The sequence below is a fragment of the Oryzias melastigma genome, linkage group LG20, assembly GCF_002922805.2.
Source record: "Oryzias melastigma strain HK-1 linkage group LG20, ASM292280v2, whole genome shotgun sequence".
Lineage (NCBI taxonomy): Eukaryota > Metazoa > Chordata > Actinopteri > Beloniformes > Adrianichthyidae > Oryzias > Oryzias melastigma.
Genome location: NC_050531.1, coordinates 3,907,695 through 3,929,863, shown reverse-complemented (window position 1 = coordinate 3,929,863; position 22,169 = coordinate 3,907,695). Strand labels below are relative to the sequence as shown.

The 22,169-nt window shown below is 35.8% G+C and overlaps 1 protein-coding gene across 1 annotated transcript; it reads right to left on the bottom strand.

The window, feature by feature from the left end:
- Positions 1 to 10,035: 10,035 nt before the first annotated feature.
- On the bottom strand, positions 10,036 to 20,403 carry LOC112151250 (inositol monophosphatase 1). Its single transcript, XM_024280049.2, has 9 exons — positions 18,960 to 20,403; positions 16,994 to 17,106; positions 15,296 to 15,435; positions 15,118 to 15,222; positions 13,942 to 13,987; positions 13,757 to 13,865; positions 13,564 to 13,672; positions 10,570 to 10,721; positions 10,036 to 10,493 (listed from the first exon to the last, which is right to left on the bottom strand). The coding sequence occupies exons 2-9, from the start codon at positions 17,054 to 17,056 to the stop codon at positions 10,366 to 10,368; spliced, it is 852 nt and encodes a 283-aa protein (XP_024135817.1). The 5' UTR covers positions 17,057 to 17,106; positions 18,960 to 20,403; the 3' UTR covers positions 10,036 to 10,365.
- Positions 20,404 to 22,169: the final 1,766 nt, after the last annotated feature.

Below are 22,169 nucleotides of genomic sequence, written 5' to 3'. Positions count from 1 at the left end.
TGGCGATGTATCGCGATAATTTTTTGGCGATACTTGTATCGATTTAAAATGCGAACAAGGTAATATTTATCTTTATTAAACATTCAATATTTATATTTGATGTTTTTTTTCACTTCTATTAGGTTTTTAGCTTCTAATGTTTAGCGCTTTGATGAATTTAGCGATGATGAATATTTAATCAATTATTTATGAGCGTCCTTCAGGGTCTTACTTTTGTTTTCCATCTATACCTCCAACCACTAGTTGGCAGCACAATGAGCTTCTTACAGCAGAACCAGCCTATGTTAAATGTTTAATTAAATAAAATTAATTGTACCATTTTATTACAATGAAAGAAGTATTAATATTCAGATAGAGTTTTTTTTCTAAGACAAACTCTTAAAAAAGTAAAAAAATGTTCTGGTACAGTCTTAGAATATATTGTATCGTGAGACTCTTACCAAATACACACCTGTATTTATTACAGGGTTGATTTGTTCAACTGTTTTTCCTTTGAGTTTTTTGGAATAACTCCCAATTATGTGAGTTTTGTACTTTAAAAAATTAAAACACCCAATTTACTTTCTGTAATCTTTGCTTCATTTGAATGTCCTGAACAGCATCAAATTTTACTAATAGTAGAAAAAAATAAGTGAATGCTTCTCACAAGTAATTATGATTTGACTGTTAACCTCAGAGAAATTTGCAGCTCTTAAAAATCGCTTCAGTGTAAATAACTTTTTCCTGCAAGGTTGCGAAGACGTACCTACGTTTTACAGTGCAGCGCCACAACCACCCCCTTATTTCTAAATCTGAAGACAAAAGGTTTGTTGAAGAAAAGGAAGGTCAGAGAAACTCTTGACTGACTTCCTCACACTGCCTCTGGCTCTCAGTGCCAAGCCAATTAGTTCATTCGGAGGATATCTGCTTTCCTAACAAGAAGGAAAAAAATCATAAAAATAATTTTCTGAAACACACTTTTTGTTTTACATTTGGTGGGTATTGCAATTGCTAAGAAATATTACTCGAGCACGAGGGAAAATGCATTTCTTATAAAAAAATATGGTCAGGTTGGAAAAATCCATTTTAATGTTGCAGCCTATAAAGTTTTTTTTTTTTTTTTTTTTGCTGGAAACCTTTAAAATAAAGTTCATTAAAATTTCTTCACCAATCGAGAAACTGTTTGAGCTTTTAGGGATCAAAACAAAAACTTTCAAACTTTACGACCTGATTAAAAGTGCAAGTGAGCCTCCGATAAAATGCTTGTTTTTTTCCAAGTTAGCGGCTAATAAAAAACCTGCCCCTCCGCCGCCGGATCCATCTGCCGCCCATGCGGGGTGGTAACTGTTAATTGCGAACACCCACACGAGCAGCAGGCAGTAACATCGATTCCTTGTTCCTGCGTCTCAAACATCCTAAGTGACAGTGAAGTTAGTGACGAAAGACCGGCAAATTACGAGGCATCGTGTCTCTGTGGGGAGGGCAATTTACTGGGACTGTGTACATACTGTAGAGGTACTTAACTGCTCCACTTGAGAGAAGAAAAACCCACAACGACTGGTTTGTAAGAGGCAAAGACGGATGACAAGTGTTTGGTGAGCACATCGATGAGAGACGTAATTAAATATCTGGTTTTAAGAAGAAAAGATTAGTTGTGTGTTTAATGGATCGATAATGATGGACGGATAAGACAAAGACGATTAATCCAGAAAGAGGAGCACTTGGACAAACAATTAATATGTCGAACAATCCTCACAAGGACAAAAAAAAATCAGTTAAATAAGTTTAAGAGCTGCTTTAAAGCCATTATATAGAGGATTGTGTCTATATTTTGAGGAAGTGAAGTCGATTTATTTAGGGGGCTTGTATAGGCACCAAATCAGTAAAGGTAAGGCTTTAATATTCATGTTTATCGGAGTGATATTGCATCAAAAACAAGGAGGAACGAGCGCCCCGGTGTCAGCGTGGCTGCTGGCCAGGGCCAGCTAATTTCTTTGGCTTCGGTTCAAACGTTTAGCATAACACGAACTGAACCGCCTCTGAAAGTGAAGGAAAAAGCACAGATAAAAGGAGAAATGATCTCACTGTATGGAATAACCCCTGTAATTGGCAGAGAAAGGGATGAAAATGATGGTTTAGAAAAGGATGTGCGTTTAGTTTCTGCTATGCGTTAAAAGGAAATTGTTTTTTAATATGTTTTTCTGGTAATACATAAAGAAAATTAAGCTAATTCTGAGTATTTCTTTATTCAATTGTTGTAAACACAGAATGAGATTTGAAAAAGAGCTTCTTTGTAATCCACAAAATACGCTGGGCGAGCTACAAGCTCCAGATATGTGAACATCAGGCATTTGTAGCACGTTCAAGACCATTTAACTGATTTCGAACACGCTTTTAGCATGTGGTGTTCACTAGGGCTGTGGATCGTTGATAAGGTGGAGATCCGATTCGATTCACAAATCGAACCACAATTTTTACTGTTTAATATAATGTTTGTTTCTGTGTCTGCGTTTTTAGATGTATGAAAATGTGTCTATTTGTATCAAATCACCATCATTTATAACTTTATTTAGAACAGGAGATCAGAATCAACAAAACAGATTAAAAAAAAAAAAAACAAAGATTTAGATGGAAAGAAATGTTTGTCATTTTATTTTTTTAATTCAACCTTCTGGTTAAATTTAGCACTAACAACAACATAAAAAGCATAAAAAAAATCATTCTTGTTTTTGATCGTTTCACGACAAAACCTGAAAATGTTTTCCACAGTTTTCTATCCTCAAAGTTCTTCAACATTTTACAATCTTAGCCTCACATATTGGTGCACAACCCGTATGAAAAAAGACTTGTTTTCGCGGTAGAATCAGCTGATTCATGTTGATTACATCCGCCTTTCAGCAGCGCGAGGCTGTTTCTTCAGAATAAGATGGAGTTTCATTAATTGCATCAAATGTTGAAGAGTTATCATAACCAAAAGAAAGTAAACACTAGAGATAAAGCTTTGATGTTAAAGCAAATTATTTATTTCAGAAGTTATGTCTGTGAGCGGAACTTCAGTCTCAGTTTCTGAACGGAAAAACACTCTCACTAGTTTTATTTTGAAAACCAAAAGCTTCACCGACACAAAGATGTATTTACTTCCGGTGGCGGTAGTGCGGCTATTTCGGCTTTGTTTTAGTTCGTAAACTTAAAATCCTACATTAATATGCATTTTAGAGCAAAAATACATCGTCCCCAGATGATATTTTGATTATATTTTTACCAAACTCTACTATGTTTATAAAAATCGTGAATCAGCGATCTTGTATGTTGCGAATATTCGTATTTGAATTTTCGGGAGCAGATCGCGGGTATCCAGCCCAGGTATTCACACGGGTCTCTGTTAATACATTTTTACGCCCAACTCGTCGTATATTGACGTTTGGTTAAGGACCTCTCGAGTCAGAAATGGATGTTTTAGGTGTTCCCAACTCGTCGTTTTTCAGATGTGCTGGTCGTCCCGTTAAATCAAGTGTCCTCAACTTCCTGGTCAGGTGCCGGGACACTGAGCTCACCAGTACCAGGTTTGGGTCCGAAATCGCATCCGGGCTGTACACATGCAGAAGCCCCAAATTCTGGTCTATCTCACCTTTGCGTAGACTTTTCATTGAGTGGCCACTCGAACGCCAGTCGACACAGCCGGTTCTGTATGCACCTCCAGAGTTTTGAACACAGAATCCTGAAACACACAATCACAGACTTCTTATTGGATTTGGTTGATCATACGCTTTTAAAAGACTAGCCATGTACGTCTTGGTTTTCCTTCTCCAAGGTGCTTTAAACCTGTACGGCTGGACCGCTCCACTATTGCTCGCCATTTTTATTTTTTACCAATAATGTTTGGTTGGAGGTCTAAGAGGTTGTAAGCTAGCATGTAAACAGAGAGCTCTCAGTAATGGGTGAGAGGCGAATTTCTAATGAACTCCTGCCGCTCTGCAGAAACTATGTCCTAGAAAACAACAGGTTTTTTAAAATTCTGGCTATAAAAATGACAAACTCTTAATTAAAATATTCTTTGAAAATAGACCAATAGATGGTAGCTAATGCAAACAAGTGAAGCTTTGACACATTTTCAATTATACGTCACATCTCTCTACACACCATCATAAAAAGCCCGCCTTTTCCTGCATGTCTCCACCTTTATTGCCCCTCCTCCACCTCGTTCTCCAACTGCCTTGTCATGGTCTGGACTCCAACCACCGATGGCGTCTAGAATCTGGAGTTTATTCACCCGTAGCCTCGATTCCACTCAGCAGTCCGGTACGGTACGATTCTATTTCTAAAATGGACCCATCAAACAGTTCCGACCCGTACCTCTTAAGGGCCACATCCATTGTAGGTCCGTAGAAAAATAAAACGGTGAGGGTGGAGTCGCCGTAGCCACCCAATGATTGGCAGAAGTGATGACGACATTAGCAAGTTACAGTGTAGCGCTAAGCTAACGTTTCTGTTTTCCTCTTTACGGCGGTTTTCTTTCACAATCTTCTTTCAAACAACAAAAATTCTTGTTATAAACGATGTACAAAAAGTAAAGCAAGAAAAAGACGATTGTTGCCTTTTCTAGTTGTCGCGCTACAATGACATGCTAGCGGTTAAAAACAAACCACTCAGTGGAAGTGAAGCTAAAGATTGAGTTTAACCCAAACACGTCTAGAACCGAACCAGCAAAGATTCTAGACTAAATTCATCCATGTCTGTAAAACACTTAAACATAGGAGTCCTGCCCCCCCCCCCGCCCCTCTGGATCTCACCCAGCCTGCTGTGTTTCTGCCTCCACCACTCTCTATTCCTCTTCGTGATGGTCTCCTCTTCTCCGTGTTCAATTTCACCGCACTTAACCGACACTTTTAGGTGTTAACTGGACAAAATTGGAAAATCAAGCTGCGACAGTACTTTGGTTTTTTTATGGATCTCTTAAAAACTTTGAAAAGAACTGATTGCAGTAGAGCACTTTATAACAGAATGATTCCATTGTAATCTGTAGCTTCAGAACATTTGACAAAGAGAACAATACTTTATCTGTACGTGGTCGGCGGTAAAATGATCACAGATTCAACTCTATGAAAGAAAAATGCATCCTGTACCATTTGTTTCTCTCTTTTTGGGTTTGACTGTCACAAACCAGAATGAAAAATCAAAATATCCACCTTTGATCCTAAATCCTAATTCAAAATCTCAAAACTTTCAAGCACCAAAAAATAACTGAGGAGCATCAAGAGAGAATAAAACAAAAAACATGTCAGAACAACACTAGAACACAATATAAATACACAACAGGCTGAAATTACAACAGTTTTCAGCTAATTTTATCAGTTTATGGTTATAAACTTTAATAAATGGACCTAATCCAAACTTCAAGAAACACAAAATTCGTCAGACTATGACATGAGTTTCTTGGCTTCATGTATGAAATACTTCGGAGTCGGCATCAATGTGTGTCTCCTGCAGACCGTTGTCTGGCAGAGAAAGGTTCCTCTAATCATGAACGGGAGTTCTGAATGTGACATCTTGAAAAGGTAACGACCGCAGGCTCTGCCCAGATGGCGACAGCCGTGAACCGCGTTCTCTGAGAGGCCGAGGCTTCTGGTCACGTTTACTTCAAGTTTCTGTCTGTCCATGAAGGCTTTTGTTCTAGTTCCATCATTTCAGCCATTTATTACTATTTTAGAAGCACTCTGGTTGGACTAATGGGTTTTATTTCTTTGATGATTCCATTTTTTACAGTATTTTCTTTCTTTATATGCTGTTTATGTGAAGCAGGTCTGCAGGTTGAACTGGACTTTTCCAAGAAGATCAAGACAAGAAGCTTCAAAAACGAGGCTGTGAAAAATTATATAAAACCTAAACTAAGCTACAAGCATAATAAAACAAACAAACAAAAAACACAGTTAAACATTGTTAAAAAATGTTTGAACACTAAAAATGTAAACATTCAATTAATCAACAATTTTTTACATTTAAAATGATCAAATTAAAAATTTAAGTTGGTAGTTTACTCAACTTAAAATTGTAATTTGATAAAGAATAATGTTTAAATTGTCACAAATTAAAGAACTTTTTGTTTAACTTGTATCTAAATATTCACTGTGGAGGCATCATTAAATTAAAAGATATTTAAATTATTAATTAAAAAATACAGAAATTGTACAAAAATAAAGACATTGTAAATTTGAAAAAAAAGAAAATTTGAAAAAATGTTTTGAAATTTTGAAAAAAAAGGAAAACTTGAAAAATATATTGAAAATAATAAAAAAAAAAAACTTAAAACTTGTATAAAAAATGTAAATGTAAAAAATACCAATTGAGAAATAATTTATCCATAAGTAAAAGCTGCTTTTTTGAATTTTCAACTTATTTTTTTTTTCCTTTGCTGAATCTTCACTTTCAGTCCTCAATTTAAACGGGGGCGGGGCTTTGAGCTCATTGGTCACCGGGACATGTTTCCCATGGGGGGACAAAAAGTTGAAAATTCAAAACAGCAGCTGTTACTAACGGATTAATTATTTTTCAATTGGACCTTTTTACATTTATATTTCTTTAATCAAGTTTTCAGTATTTTTTTCCAAATTTTCAAGATTTATTTCAAATTTTCAGTTCTTTTTTTTTTCAAATTTACAATGTCTTGTTTTCAAATTTTCAAAATATTTTTTCAGTCACAATGTCTATTTTTCAAGTTTTCAATCTGTTTTTTTTTTGTTCACTTTAAGCTGATCCTGATTTGACCCCATAGTCTCTGCTGTAAGTCAAAGTATTGTTGATTGACTTCTCGCGTGAGTCGGTTTGTGTTTATTTGCATGATTATAATTTAAAGGAAACAATGTAATTGTGAAAATGTGTTATTTTTTTGTTTTTACATTTCTAGAATTTGAGTTTTGTGCATACGTATAATATAAACCCAGCTAATGCTACCCTTTGAGTTTTTTTTGTGTCAACTTAAATATTTTTTCAGTGTATTTTATTTAAGTTTGATGCATTAAGTCACTAAATTAGGGATTTATGGAAAATTTGACAAATTTTCCCTTAAATTTCTGTACCCCAAATAATAGAACACCTTCAGAATAAACAGAAGTTTTGGAAAAGTAGGAAGAAATTTGAAGTATTTGATACAACTTTCAAGAAAAAGATTTCCTGACAGGAGAAATATATTAAAAAAAAAAAAAGTAAATAGTCTCGATTTGAAAAAAAAAAAGGTGTCCGAGTGACTAACATTTTTTAAAAATAGGAATTCTTTTGATCCATTACCAGATTTTTTTTCTTGTTTATTAAAGAACATTTTTCAAATGTTAAGATTTCTTAAATTTATTTCTGTTTTTACAATGTTGTTGTTGTGAATTAACCCTTTAACACATTAGACGCTTAAACTCAAAATCTTTAAAATACTTTAACTTTTCAATCATTAACGCGATAATTTCAGTAGATTTTGAAGGACGAGCCGCTTTTCTCCTTCAAAATCTACTGAAATTATCGTGATAAAAATAAAAAAATTACAGTAAATCAAAGAAGATAAACTATGGAGCTCCAGTGTTAAGAGATAATAGAATTTCAGTTTTTAGCAGATTTATAAATTAATATTTGTGTCATTGATTTGTTCTTTTTATGCAAACTTCCTGTTCTGTCATTTGTGTTGATTCCCTGCAGAAATGCTGTTAACATAACATCGTTTTTTCTGTTTTTAAACCGTCTCCATGGACCTTCTTCTTCCCTCGTTCTGCGTCTGGATTCCTCCCAGAGCGTCCATCTCCTGGCACTCATCAGCAGACGCTCCGGGCGATACTGAGCTTCACGCTGTTAATCACATTCTTGGAGGAGGCTCCGGTTATTGACAAATGCGCTGTATGTCAATGTTAATAACTCATTACTCCTTCCATAAGCCTTTTATGATCAGGAGGTTGGGCACTGATAAATTAGGATGCTGTTTTGTTTACACTAAAAAATATATTTTTAATTAACCTACATCAATTATTGATTTTATTCTTCTTGTTTCAACTTTATTGTCAATTACGTTGCTAAATCCATAATAGTCTGCGATAATGCAGTTATGGCCTCGGATTATAAAACTGCATAGCAATGGGAAAACATTTTTTTAAATAAATATGCTAACTTGACTTTTGCGCTCTTGCGTGTGGCTCCCTGACCTCTGTGGCATTTACTGTACCGTCCTACGAGGCAGATTCCCGCCATCTGCTTCTTCCGGCAAGTTCAAGCAAATGTTAAGTCCCACTCTGTTTTGCAGCTACAATTTGCTCTGTTATTTTAGAAGGAACATTTTTTAGGCTTTTAAAAACCTTAATTGCTGAAGCTGCAGTTGCTAATGCTGCGGTGTAAGTGTGCCCCATTCTTTCTTTAGCACATGTCAGAAATTACATGCTAGCTTTTTTATATCTCCAGATCATTTTATTTTATTGTTATTAATGGCTTGGTGTTATCTTATTCTCCTTTCTAACTTGTACAATTTTTACATATATATTTTTATGTAGAGTAAAATATTGAAAGTTATTTAAGGTTTAAGTTGATTTATTCTGGAATAATATTCCTGCCTTTTTAATATTCATAATTATGTTAAATATTAGGGTTTTAAAGTTTTAGAAATTAGCATTCTGCTCGCTTTTAGGACTATTTTTGTATTTACTAAGATTTTTTTAGGCTGTTTTGGAGTTTAGCTAATATTTCAGCTACATGCTAGCTGTTTTGGCTAATTTAGGCTTTTATTAGCTTATTTTGGAGTTTAGCTAATATTTCAGCTACATACATGCTGTTTTGGCTAATTTAGTCTTTTTTTAAAGCTTTTTAGGCTGTTGTGGAGTTAGGCTAATATTTCCTAGCTAGATGTTTTGGCTAATTTAGGCTTTTAATAGCTTATTTTGGAGTTTAGCTGATATTTCAGCTATATGCTAGCTGTTTTGGCTAATTTAGGCTCTTTTTTAGGCTGTTTTGGAGTTTAACTAACTTTTCAGCTACATGCTAGCTTTTTGGCTAATTTAGGCTCTTTTTTAGGCTGTTTTGGAGTTTAACTAACTTTTCAGCTACATGCTAGCTTTTTGGCTAATTTAGGCTTTTTTTAAGGCTGTTTTGGGGTTCGGCTAATATTTCATCTACATTCTAGCTGTCTTGGCTAATTTAGGCTTTTTTTCGGTTTTTAGGCTATTTTGAATTTTACAGCTACATGCTAGCTGTTTTGGCTAACCTAGTTTTTTTTCCCTTTCATTTTTTTTTTTTTAGGCTAACTTGGCATTTAGCTAATACTCAGTTGGCTATCAACCTTAGCATTTTTAGCTAGGATCTTCAGCTAGCAGCACTAGCACCTTCAGGAGCCAAATTCAGCTTACAGCATTCACACTGCATGGAATGCTATATATCTAGTTCATAATTATGTTAAAAAGTTACGGTTTTAAAGTTTTAAAGAAGTTGTTTTATAAATGTTTATCCTGTTTGGCCCGCTATCTGAGGTGTGTTTTAGATTTTGGTCCCTTGTGTGATTGAGTTTGAGATCCCTGTTTTACAAGGAATATTTTTATGCTTTTAAAAACCTTGATTACTGAAGCGGTAGTCGCTAATGCAGCGGTGTAAGCGTGCTCCTTTCTTTCTTTCCAGGGCCTCCTGCTGCTGTTGTTGTTGTTGTTTGTCATGTTACTCAGCTGCTTTTCGCTCTCACCTCCACCTCAGCTCCTCTGCGGTCAAAGCCTTTTGTTCGATCCCTGATGAAAACCAGTGACAGAGATGAGTTCATTCAACTCCTTCTGATTGAGTATTGTTCTCATTTAAAGCCTAGAAATTATGTTTCAAAGAAATGAGGGAAAAATGAGGATCTTTCCAGCTGTTAAGTCTCCCAACCGTTGAATTTCTGGGGCATTATTGACCTCTAGTGGTGAATTAGTTTCCTGACATCCATCTGAAATTTGGGATTTCTGGACTTCTAAAGGAGAAATAATTTACTGACAGGAAAACAAAACTCTGGTTTCAGGCGGGGCAGGTGGTTCTGTTTTGATGGTGGGGTTAAACTGGGGCAACAACGAGATATGGGTTTGGAAAAACACATTTATTGTTACAGCAGATGGCAAAATGCAGAAGAGAGGGGGGAAATTCTGCAGGAAATTGTTAAGTGTTAAATTATAGCTGTTTCGCTCTTCAATCAAAATGTTTCACAGACAAATCTCAGAGAGGCAATCAAAGTGAGCTGATATTAATGGACAGAATGAGCCTCCGGAGGAGCGCCAGGGTTCGGGTCGAGACAATGAGAGCTGATTGCAGCTCGGTAACTTTATTCAAGAAAAACATATATTAGTTTAAAAAAATACTGCTATCACTTTGCGGTACATTTTGAAATTCACACTGGACTGCTTTTTCTTCTCATTGCGTCTCTGCTGGAGCGTCGTCCCTCACCACGGGGAAGATTTCGATTTCCTTGATGATCCGTTTAGCGATGGTGTCGTTGTTTGCCGAAACCATCCGCCGGGACATTAAGTCGAAGGGTCCTCCTGTTTTATTGGAAACAAATCTGCGTTGAGTGGATTTTTGTTGAATTTGTGAAGCTTCTCGTCGACAAATACACACCGTCAACATCTAGAAGGATTCCTCCGGCTTCTTGGACGATAACTGCTCCGGCTGCAATGTCCCAGCAGTGGATGCCGATCTCAAAGAAGGCCTCCACGGCGCCGGTCGCCACCAGACACATGTTGGTGGCCGCTGTTCCTGACCCTCGGAGTCTGTTGGGAGAGAGAGGATTAAAATGAAGAAATGAGAAAATATAAATGAAAAACTGCAGTTCATGAGACGAAACAAGTTACAGAATGTAGAAAATCAAATAGTTATGAGTATAATCTGAACCAGAAACTTAAGTGGTGCCTTATTCTTGGTTTTTTTTAAATATTTATACACGACTAAAACACAACTAACAACAAAAAAATGTAGCATGTTAGGTTCTACTCTAGCATTTGCTCGGTGAAACCTGTAAGTGCGTCTGTTGAGTCCCTTAATGCTGGGAAAAATGCACTCTAGCAACTGTTTCAGATAAGAAGTCTATGGAAACGCGTATATATGCACATTTCAGGATTCCTCGTTCAAAACTCTCGCCTTCACGTGTTGCTATGCAAGTCTTTAGGACGGTTTTCAGGCTAAACGTACATAATGTGTGTCTGTCAAGTGCTAAGCCAGTTAAACTTTGACCAATCAGGGACTTGAATTTTGTAGTAACTCTATCCTTCACTGCCCATGTTTCAAATTTACACTGTGACATTCTGTACCCTATTTTTTGTAATACTGCTCATAACTTTTGGACATCCCAAAGACTGTCAAGATACATTGCCTTGTATAATCACTGTCACTTTGTTATACCTAGACTTTAAATTATATATATATATATATATATATATATATATCCCAAAGTCATCGTTTGTTTTGTATTTGTTCACTACTGTAACACTGATCTCTTGAAACAGAGATCCTGATCTTAATGGGTTTCACCTGGTTAAAGACATCAGAAGATAGAATTCCAGGAATCTGATTTTCAGGAAAGCTGGATTTTAAAGGTTGAAAGGGGAGCCTGTTCAGTTGAAACTAGTGAAAGGAATTCAGGTTATTCGCGGCTGTTTCAGAGGTGTGGCAGAAAGCTAAATAACTAGTCGTGTGAGCTGATCCAGATGAGAATGGTCAGCTAATGTGAGGTTTCTTGGCGTGGCTCAAAGGTGGAAGCTCTTGTGAGAAGACCCAGTCTCTTGGGTAAAGTTGTCAAAAAAAGATGGGAAACATCTCAGTCCTTCATCTCTGTTTGAGAGAAGATTTTGCTGTTTTGACAGATGACCTCAGCTCAGGACGTTGTCTATGGACATCTATGAACTATGGTACCTATGGACTATGGTCGTCTATGGTCTATGGTCATCTATGGTCTATGGTCGTCTATGGATCTATGGTTGTCTATGGTCTATGGTCATCTATGTTCTATGGTCTATGGTCATCTATGGACTATGGTCATCTATGGACTATGGTCATCTATGGTTTATGGTCGTCTGTGGTCTATGGTCATCTATAGACTGGTAGTCTATGGTCTATGGTCATCTATGTTCTATGGTCTATGGTCATCTATGTTCTATGGTCATCTATGGTCTATGGTCGTCTATGGTCTATGGTCGTCTATGGTCCATGGTCATCTATAGATTATGGTCGTCTATGATCTATGGTCATCTATGTTCTATGGTCATCTATGGTCTATGGTCGTCTATGGTCTATGGTCATCTATAGATTATGGTCGTCTATGGTCTATGTTCATCTATGTTCTATGGTCATCTATGTCCTATGGTCGTCTATGGTCTATGGTCGTCTATGTTCTATGGTCATCTATGGTCTATGGTCGTCTATGGTCTATGGTCGTCTATGGTCTATGGTCATCTATAGATTATGGTCGTCTATGGTCTATGGTCATCTATGTTCTATGGTCATCTATGTCCTATGGTCATCTATGGTCTATGGTCATCTATGGTCTATGGTCGTCTATGGTCTATGGTCGTCTATGTTCTATGGTCATCTTTGGGCTATGGTCATCTATGGTCTATGGTCATCTATGGTCTATGGTCGTCTATGGTCTATGGTCGTCTATGTTCTATGGTCATCTATGGACTATGGTCATCTATGGTCTATGGTCGTCTAAGGTCAATGGACGTCTATGTACCGGCATGTTGCTGTTTTTTTCTGAGTTCTCTGTCTGGTTTCTGATTGACTAGTGGGTGGGAGGAGTCAAACATGAGGTCTGGTCAGTGTGTGAAGGTAGACAATGGTATTTTCCAGAGCGGTGGATCTGTTTACTGCCTGGATTTGAATGTTGAATTGAACCCGTGTGTCAGGCATGTGTTTGAACCAGCGAAGGATGCCGACGCTCAGCTTTCTACTCCTTCCATTGACAGATCAGCTCCTTTGGGGGTCCGCGGTGGTCCCAAGGCACAGGATTGTAAAGTTTCAGTTGAAACTGTGAATAGTGTTCAGGCAGACTACAAATGTGTTCTGGTGTCAGGTTGGTTTTCTCAGGGAGCGTTGGTTCCATTTATCCAAGGAAAGTAGATCAAAAAAGATCCATCAAATGAGATCTTGATGTGTTGCATTTGCTTAGATAAAATCAGAGGACTTTAAGTTTTTTTGGCCATAAAATCAATTACCAACAATGTTCTTCACCTGCTTTTTAACTTGCTGGTGAAGTCTGTGTGATCACCACTGTTGATGTTTTCCCTCCTTTATTTACCCTTGTAGCCACACCTCTGACAAACAAAACCTAAATTTTCCATCCTCGAATGAGCAACCAAACGTCTTTTTTTAGAAGATCCTTTAAAGTCCAGCAGAATCCTGTCCCAACACGACCCGGATGACTGAGAAACTTCACAGACACAATCCAACAGTCTTTTTTTATCCATACTTGGAAGGTGTCTAAAACACTTGCATGCTTGTGGCTTCACAACAATGACATTCATGTCTGGACCTGTTTGCTTAAAAAGAGCTCCGCCCTTTTTCCCCTGTTAACGAGTTGATTTATGTGACGAGGCTAACGAGTTCACTCCAACTTACCCGTGAACTGGGATACAGAGGATCTTCTGCATGGTGGAGAAGATCTTGGTGACTTTTTCAGGGCTTCTGTCCGTACCATGCTCAGAAATAATAATAGATTTGTGGATATCTACAAAGAAATCGTAGAGTTGTGTTATTTAAGCTGCAGAATAAATCGTTTTTCAACATATTTATGCTGCACAAACGTTTGTACCTTTCACATCTGACACCTGGATCTGTTCGTCGTTGCAGAAAGCTCCTTTGCCCTTCCTCGCTTTATACATCTTGTCCTCCAAGCAGCTGTAGACCACCCCGAACTCCAGCTGCACACAGTCAATGGAGAGGTTACATGAAGCTCTGCAGCTCTAATAAAATTGTATTTTTTTTTCTGTTATGTACCTGTTTATTCACGGCAAAGGCGATGGACACGGCCACAAACGGAAACCTGGAGAAATAAATACTTGTTAGATAATCTGACAACATTTTTTAAAAATCCTTTTTTTTATATATTATTTTTAAATTAATTCTCATAATATTACAAAGTTAACCAACAGGCTGATTTAGAAAAAAGATGGTTATTAAAAAAAACATTTATTTTCTTTGATTAAATTTAATCAGATTTGAGAAAAATTGTAAAATGCTCCAAAAAAGGGAAAGTTTAGAAACTTACACAAATGAGCTTTCCATTTTTCATAAAGTTTTCTCTTTGGGGAAAAAAAATATTCTCACTTCAAAATAAAAATCAATACATTGATCAATAGTTGATCAATACATTTTTTTACTTTTCCCTTAAATCTAGTAAATCTTCAACAACTTTAAAAAAGTGAAAAAATTTTAAGGTTTTTAAGAGATAATTCTAGGAAATATTTGGGACATAGTTATCATTTATTTTATAAATAAGTCACAAATTCATAACCAAGATTTTCTTTAAATAAGCAGAAAAAAAATCTGCCAATGCGGCAAGAAAAAAATAGAAAAATACCAATAATTCTTATTTTAAGAAAACAATTCTTCTCACAAAGATATATTTTCATAAACTGAGATTACTGGTTGTTTGCAATTAAAAAACTGTTGATGAGACAATTTTTCTTTATAAACGGAAACATTTTTTCTTGAAACAAAGGTCTTTTGACTTTCTTAAGATTCAGTTTTTCCAGTGAGAGAAGAAGTCAAAACGGGTTCCGGTGTTGGCTTCCACATGTCAGAAAAAGGATGGTTTAACAAACTACACAACAGAATTTTGCAGGTTTTTTTAGAGTAAAATTGCATTTTGGAAAAGCTCCACAAACTATTTAGGCTAAAGTTTATCTTGGATTTGCATTTTTGTTTGGGAAAAAGTGATTATAAAAAAAATTAGAACTGAAACTGGAACTAAAAAAGTAAAATTTTAAAGATTTTATGTTTTAATTCCAGTAAATATTTGGGGACATGACTGATAATTATTTTAGAAATAAGTCATAATTTGGCCCATATTTGGAAAATTCGTAAACTCTGGTCTATAAGACATGTTTTCTTAAACTAGGATAAAATTATTTTTCTCGTCAAACATCATAACTTTCTCAAAAATCAGTTTACCCGTGTACAAAGTTGGTGGTGCCGTCCACCGGGTCGATGATCCACGTGGGTTTGTCAGTCAGGATGCACGGCTCCCCCTTGGCGACGGATTCCTCGCCGATGAAACTGCATATCAAACGAATCGTGTTAGCATGTTTGTGACACACAGACACACGTGTGTGATATTGTGCACGCTCACCAGTGTGTGCCTTCTCCAAACTCCTCTATGAGAGACCCGATGATGATCTTCTCCACCCTCTCATCCGTCTTGGTGACAAGATCCACGGTGGAGCTTTTGGTCATGACTCGGATCTCACTGTCGCCAGCGTTACGGATTTCCTGATCAAATCCAATAAGGTGGTAGAATTGTTATTCCTTTTCACTCATTGTTGTGTACATCACATGTGTCAGTCAAGATCATTTCATTCTGTTGTTATTAATGGTTTGATGTTATCTTGAGCTCATTTCTAACTTGTATAATTTTGACAAAATATATTTTTATGGAGAGTAAAATATTGAAAGTTCTTTAACGTTTAAATTAAGTTGATTTATTCTGGAATAATATTCCTGCCTTTTTATTATTCATAATTATGTTAAAAAATTTTAAAGTTTTAGAAATTGTCATGCTGCTAGCTTTTTGGACTGTTTTGGCATTTATTAAGATTTATTTTAGGTTATTTGGAGTTTAGCTAATATTGCAGCTACATGCTAGCTGTTTTGGCTAAATTAGACTTTTTTATTTTATTTTATTTTTGTCCATTTTGGACATTAGCCAATATTTCAGTTAAATGCTAGATTTTTGGCTTATTTGGATTTTTTTTGTCGACCTTGGAGTTTAGCTAATATTTCAGCTAATTGCTAGCTGTTTAGGTTAATTTAGGTTTTTTTTCTCTTTTTAGGCTGTTTTGGACTTTAGCTAATATTTAAGGTAAATGCTAGCTGTTTTGGCTAATTTAGGATATATTTTTAAGGGTTTTTTTGTCCATTTTGGAGTTTAGCTAATATTTCAGCTAAATGTTAGCTGTTTGGTTAATTTGGGTTTTTTTCTGTTTTTTAGGATGTTTTGGAGTAAGCTAATATTTCAGCTACATGCTAGCTTTTTGGGCTAATTTAGGCATTTTTTTATTTTATTTTACTTTTGTCCATTTTGGACATTAGCTAATATTTCAGTTAAATGCTAGATTTTTGACTTATTTAGACTTTTTTGTCCACCTTGGAGTTTAGCTAATATTTCAGCTAAATGCTAGCTGTTTTGGCTAATTTAAGTTTTTCTTTTTTCATTTTCAGGCTGTTTTGCAATCTAGCTACTACTTCAGCGGTTTTGGCTAATATAGGCTATATTTTTAAGGGTTTTTTTTGTCCTTTTTGGAGTTTAGCTAATAATTCAGCTAAATCTTAGCTGTTTGGCTAATTTAGTTTTTTCTGTTTTTTAGGATGTTTTGGAGTGAGCTAATATTTCAACTTCATGCTAGCTGTTTAGGCTAATTTAGGCTTTTTTTCATTTTTTTTAGGCAGTTTTGAAGTTTAGCTGTTTATTTAGCTTCATGCTAGCTTTGAATACCTAGGATTTTTGTATTTGTATTTTAGGCTAATCTGCCATTTAGCTAATATTTTAGCTGGTTATCAGCTTCAGCAATTTCAGCATCTTCAGCCATCAGCACTAGCATCTTCAGCGGCAAAAAATTCAGCTTACAGCATTCACACATACCATATTTCTAGTTAATAATTATGTTCAAAACTTATGGTTTTAAAGACTTTTAGAGTGCTCAGTAAATGTTTATCCTATTTATCCTGACCTAAGGTGTGTTTTGGATTTCGGCCCCCTAAGTGACTGAGTTTGACACCCCTGCTGTACATCTTTTTACTTTATTGCAGAAAAAGATAAAGGAGTAAATACCGCTCCGGCTTTTCTTGCCACCTCCACAGCGAAGTCGTATGCCCTCTGCCACGGGTCCTCCATTCTGTCTCTGCAAGGCGCTTGTTCAGGAGTGTGCGGGCAATAAATCAAACCTGTAAAATTATAACAATGAATGATTCATAGGCCCTTAGCAGGACATGCAATACACTGTACATATTGTTGATGTATGGAGAATAAACACGCCTGCGATCGGTGTGTAGCAGTGACAAACGGTTTATTAGGCCAGCAAAACATTACAGCATCATTACTTCAAACCCGCATGGTTAGGACACTTCTACTGCAGGAAAAGCTTCCTCTGGAGTTCACCTCTGAAATGCTGAAGTGTGTCATTGCTTCTGCGTTAAAGGCAGCAGCATTTTCTCAGACACTGTGAAGGATGAACGCGTGAACTAAAGGGAAAACTAAAGTTTAGGCGACGCTAGCTGCAAATACAATTACAAAAAAATTTTATTATTATCCTCATAGTTTTTGTTTATTAGTTTTGGCAACTATTAAATCCTTGCAGAGATTTCAAAGATTTTTGGCCAGGTTTGAAGCTGTTTTGTTTACACTACCTCTACACTGTAAAAAGTGAAAGATTGGATCAGTTAACAAAAATTCTGTCATTTTTAAAATTTAAAATTTTTAGTTTATATCAAGTTAAAATTTTAAGCCGATTTAAAAAAAATTATGTAAAAAATTAAATAATTTTTACTAATGTACCCAAGGTTTCACTTTTTGCAGTGCACACCTTTCCAAGTTTTTCTTGAAATCATCCCAGTCAAAAAAAGTTTGTCTCATTGGGAGCTAAAAACTAAATATAAATAAAATCAATCTTGACAATCAAAAAAATTAATTCAAGAATGAAAAGAGGCTTTCGAAACTTAAACTTTGATTTGATAAAAACGTATAATTTTAAATAAATAAAAGGAAATTCATTCAGTCGATTCAATGTTTCACTTTTAACAGTGAATTCTCATTTTGTTCACAAAAAATACAAACTATTTGCTTAGAAGTAGCAAAAAATCTTAAACAGTTCATGTGAAGTAATTCTACACTGTAAAAAATGAAACGTTGGATCAGGTAACAAAAGTTCTGTAATATGTTACATTTCAAATTTTTAGTTTTTACCAAATTAAAATTTTGAGCTGATGGCTTACTAAACTTAGACTTTTAATTTGATAAAATTAAAATTTTAAATGTAACAAATTAAAGAACTTTTGTTAATTGATTCAATGTTTAACTTTTTCCAGTGAATTCTCACTTTGTTTAGAAAATATACAATTTATTTGCTTAGAAGTAGCAAAAAATACTTAAACATTCAATGTGAAGGAATTTTACACTGTAAAAAATGAAACATTGGATCAATTAACAGAATTTCATGTAATTTACTTCATTTAATATTTTCAGTTTTCATCAAATTAAAATTTCTAAGTTGATGTTTTAGTCAAATCAAATTTTTAATTTGATGAAACTAGTATTTTTAAATGTCACAAATTACAGAATTAATCACATTTTTTACTTTTTACAGTGTATCTAGCACATTGTTTTGAAATTTTGTGTGAATCTCCTTTTTTCTAGATTTTAAAAAGATTTCTTAGTTAAAATTAATTGCAACATGGACAGATACTACTTTTGCTGTGATTTTTGTATATTTAGACTAATTTTTTTACAGTGCACTGAAAAAAATTGAAAGATTGACAATGACATTTAAAAAATATTAGTTTTTATTAAATTAAATTTTTAAGATTAGTAAGGTATCAATTAAAAAAATGTAATTTGATGAAAACTAATCATTTTAAATAAAAATTACAGAACTTTTATTAATTGATCCAATGTTTCACTTTTTACAGTGTAAAAAGTTCACTTGCAACTTATTAAAACCTAAAGTGTTAGATTTTAGAATAAAACAGCATCAGTGTGTGAGAGCTCACACAGAGAAGGGTGGATGAAGAGTGAAACTCACCGAGTCAGGTGGCCAGCAGATCCCAGAGCTCCTCTCCTTTAGGGGCTAAACCTGAAACTGCTCCACCAGGGAGATGAGCCACCTTAAGAAGCTCCCCTGACAAGGTGGGAAAAGTACTAGAACCGCCCACCACAGGCCTCCTCTCAGCAATCAGCGGGGAAAAAAACAAGATATTTTGTCTATAGTAAGCATACATGTGATTAGGCGAGTGGAAAAATTTGAGTCTAATTCTTGCAGAGGTGTCGCAGGGGGGGGCACGCCCTGCCCTGCTCTGCAACAGCTGGTGAACATGTCAGAGATGAACACATATGACTGGTGACGTCGCAGCACATTCAGGATGTTAAGAAATAAAAAAAACTATTTTGTGATAAAGGAAAAAGGTCAAATCCGGCTCCTGAACATGGAAAGTTTCTGCCAGGTTTCCATAAACCGAAACAGTTTGTGAAGGAGTGGAGACTTTAAATCCCATATTAGTCATAGATCCACTCATATTATAGTTTTTATTTAAATAGCTTTAATCCCATGTTATATGGAGCCTGAGGAGCAGTAAAAGTGTTCTTCTTTTATTGAAATACATGCAGCTTTAAGTCCTCGGGGGGAAAAAAAATACTATTTTCTGAATCATGGAACATCTTCTGATGAAAATCTGACACTTGCAGGAAGTCGTACTGTGCTCCAAGACATTTCCAATTACCAGGCGAGTGCTGCACGTCTGCAGAAAATGATGTTTCCCGTCTTTCTCCGGTGTGACCTCAGACATGGGTGCGCGCTGACATGCGAGTCTGTTCTGTCTGGCATGGATATTGCATAAAAAAAAAAAACGCTCCCACAGCCCATGACTCGTTCAGACATGATGTTCGCCATGAGCACGCCTTGCACAACTCCGCTTCATGCGTGTTGCAATGTGTTAAACCTGTTTCCGCTGAAGAAGTCGGAAAGAATTCGTGTAGAAACCAGAGAGACGCTTTGGTAATTTGATATCTCTTTTGTTTCTGCAACAGATTTTCCAAACAACGGCAAATCTGGTGGAAAGCACCACCAGGAGAACTCCCGCTCCACAAGCTGCTGCTGAAACAAATAAAAACTTGTGTTGAATTCAGAGGATCAGCGTGGGTTATAATGTTGGAAGTCGTGTTTGTCTGGGAGCAGCGGGAGAGCATTTATCTTTCTGTTGTCTCTGTTGTGCGCCAAATATGAAGCGCACAGAGAGGTTGGGAGACATGTGGAGGGAAGTGATGGGACGGGCAAAACAAATGCATCCGTCCTGCTGTCTTCCTCGCAGCTCCATTATGAATAATTTATCCGGGATGACGGATGTTTGGGAGGTTCGGTTCCCCGCCATCACAACTGTAATTGAGTATGCTGAAGGTCAAAGGCTTTTTCTCGTCGTCATCAAGTTATCGGATTCTTTAAATGTGTAAAATGATCAAACTGTAGAAAAGAAGAGGACAAAAAGAGCCTTAAATTTGGGTTAAAGAACTCTGATAAGAGTGTGTGGTGATACTGGTGTGTGATTCCTCATATCTACCATGACGTTGGCATTTACACAAACAAAAAGGGAAATCTACTGATATCCACCAGTTACACGCTTCATATCAGTGTCGTTAGCTAGCCTTAAAATAAATATTTTACTAACAGACAAATAGGATTCATGAGATACTAAGAATATGCAATGAAAACAAGAATTAGTTTTGTATTGCAAGAAGACTGGACAAAGTCTTAGCAAAATGTGTCATAATTATTGTTACATAACGGCTCTATGGCATCATTTCATTAAAGCCTTAAAGGGGCCGGACGTCGGACGTGGCGGTTGGTAAGATATTGCATAAAGTGCTTTCTAAATGTCTCAAACGTTTCCTTTTTTTGAGTAACAAAGCTTTCTTTACTCTCATACTGCTGGAAAATTCCTCTAAATCATAGTCAGATTATGGTTCTTGAATCTAGACCACGTATGTTTTATCACAGGGGTGTCAAACTCAATCGCACAGGATAAACGTTAAGTGAACACTACATTTTTAACAGTTTAGTAATAAATGAATGGAAGAATTAACAGTTGTTATTATTATATGGTCTAAAAAAGTCGGATCCGGCCCGCCAGACCATTTTAGATTTTTATTATGATGTTATCTTGCACTGGTAACATATTGCGACACATTCTTATTCCCACATCACATATTGATGCATGGTTAAAGATGGTTCAAGAATTTAAGTTTTGGGAATCCCCAACTGATCATTTTCTGACTTCCAATTAAATCAAAGCTCCTCAACCCTTCTAGCCTGGTCTGTGTCTGGTATCGCGTCCAGAATCAGTACTGATCCGCATCTGGTACCAGGTTATGGTTAAGGTTAGGATACCAGAGCGGTCCACGTCCCAGTACCGGAGGTTCAGAAACTTTAACTTAATTGGATGCCAAAAAAACGAGTTGGGGACACTCAAAAAATCACAAGACAACTTTTCAGTGTATTTGTTGTTTTTTTCATGATGGAGGACATATAAAAAGAAAAACAAGCTTAAATGAGCATTTATGAGTTTTTTTGTTTACTTCAATGGGAATCAGGAGCAGATGAAAAAACGCAGTTTGAAAAAAAAGAAGTGTTAAATTTTTGCGTTAAGCACATCATTTTTCTTTTATCACATTAATCTCATTTCCACGTAATCTTCCCGTTTCCTTGTAATTTTCTCATTTCTGCGTGATTTTATAATTTCCACGTTCGAGGTAAATATTAGTAAATTGAGCATTCTTGACCTAATGGGTTTTCTGTTTATTTGTTTTTCTTAAATGTTTAAGATTGAAATTCTGGTGGTGTAAAAGTAAAGTTTGGAAGTATAATAATTAACTTCATAAATCCACTTTTTTTTTGTTATATTTTGATATTTTACTGCACCACAATGTCACAAATTTAAATGAAAATACGTCAAAACGAGGTTATTAATTGTTGATTAATTAAAATAGATTATTGATTAAAATATTAAAATAGATTACTGTTGATTAAAAATGTATTAATTAGATTATTATTAATTAATCACAAAAAAATAATGTGTGAAATAGAAAATTTAGTGGGTGGGGCCACAATTTGCAGACAAATAGATTCATGAACGTCTTTGTTTTCTTCATCTGAGTTGGAATCTGGATCAAAACTCAACATTTTTGTTGAACCGGTTATGTTACTTTGGAGGTGTGAACGGCTGGAAGCTAGCAGAAGAGCTCT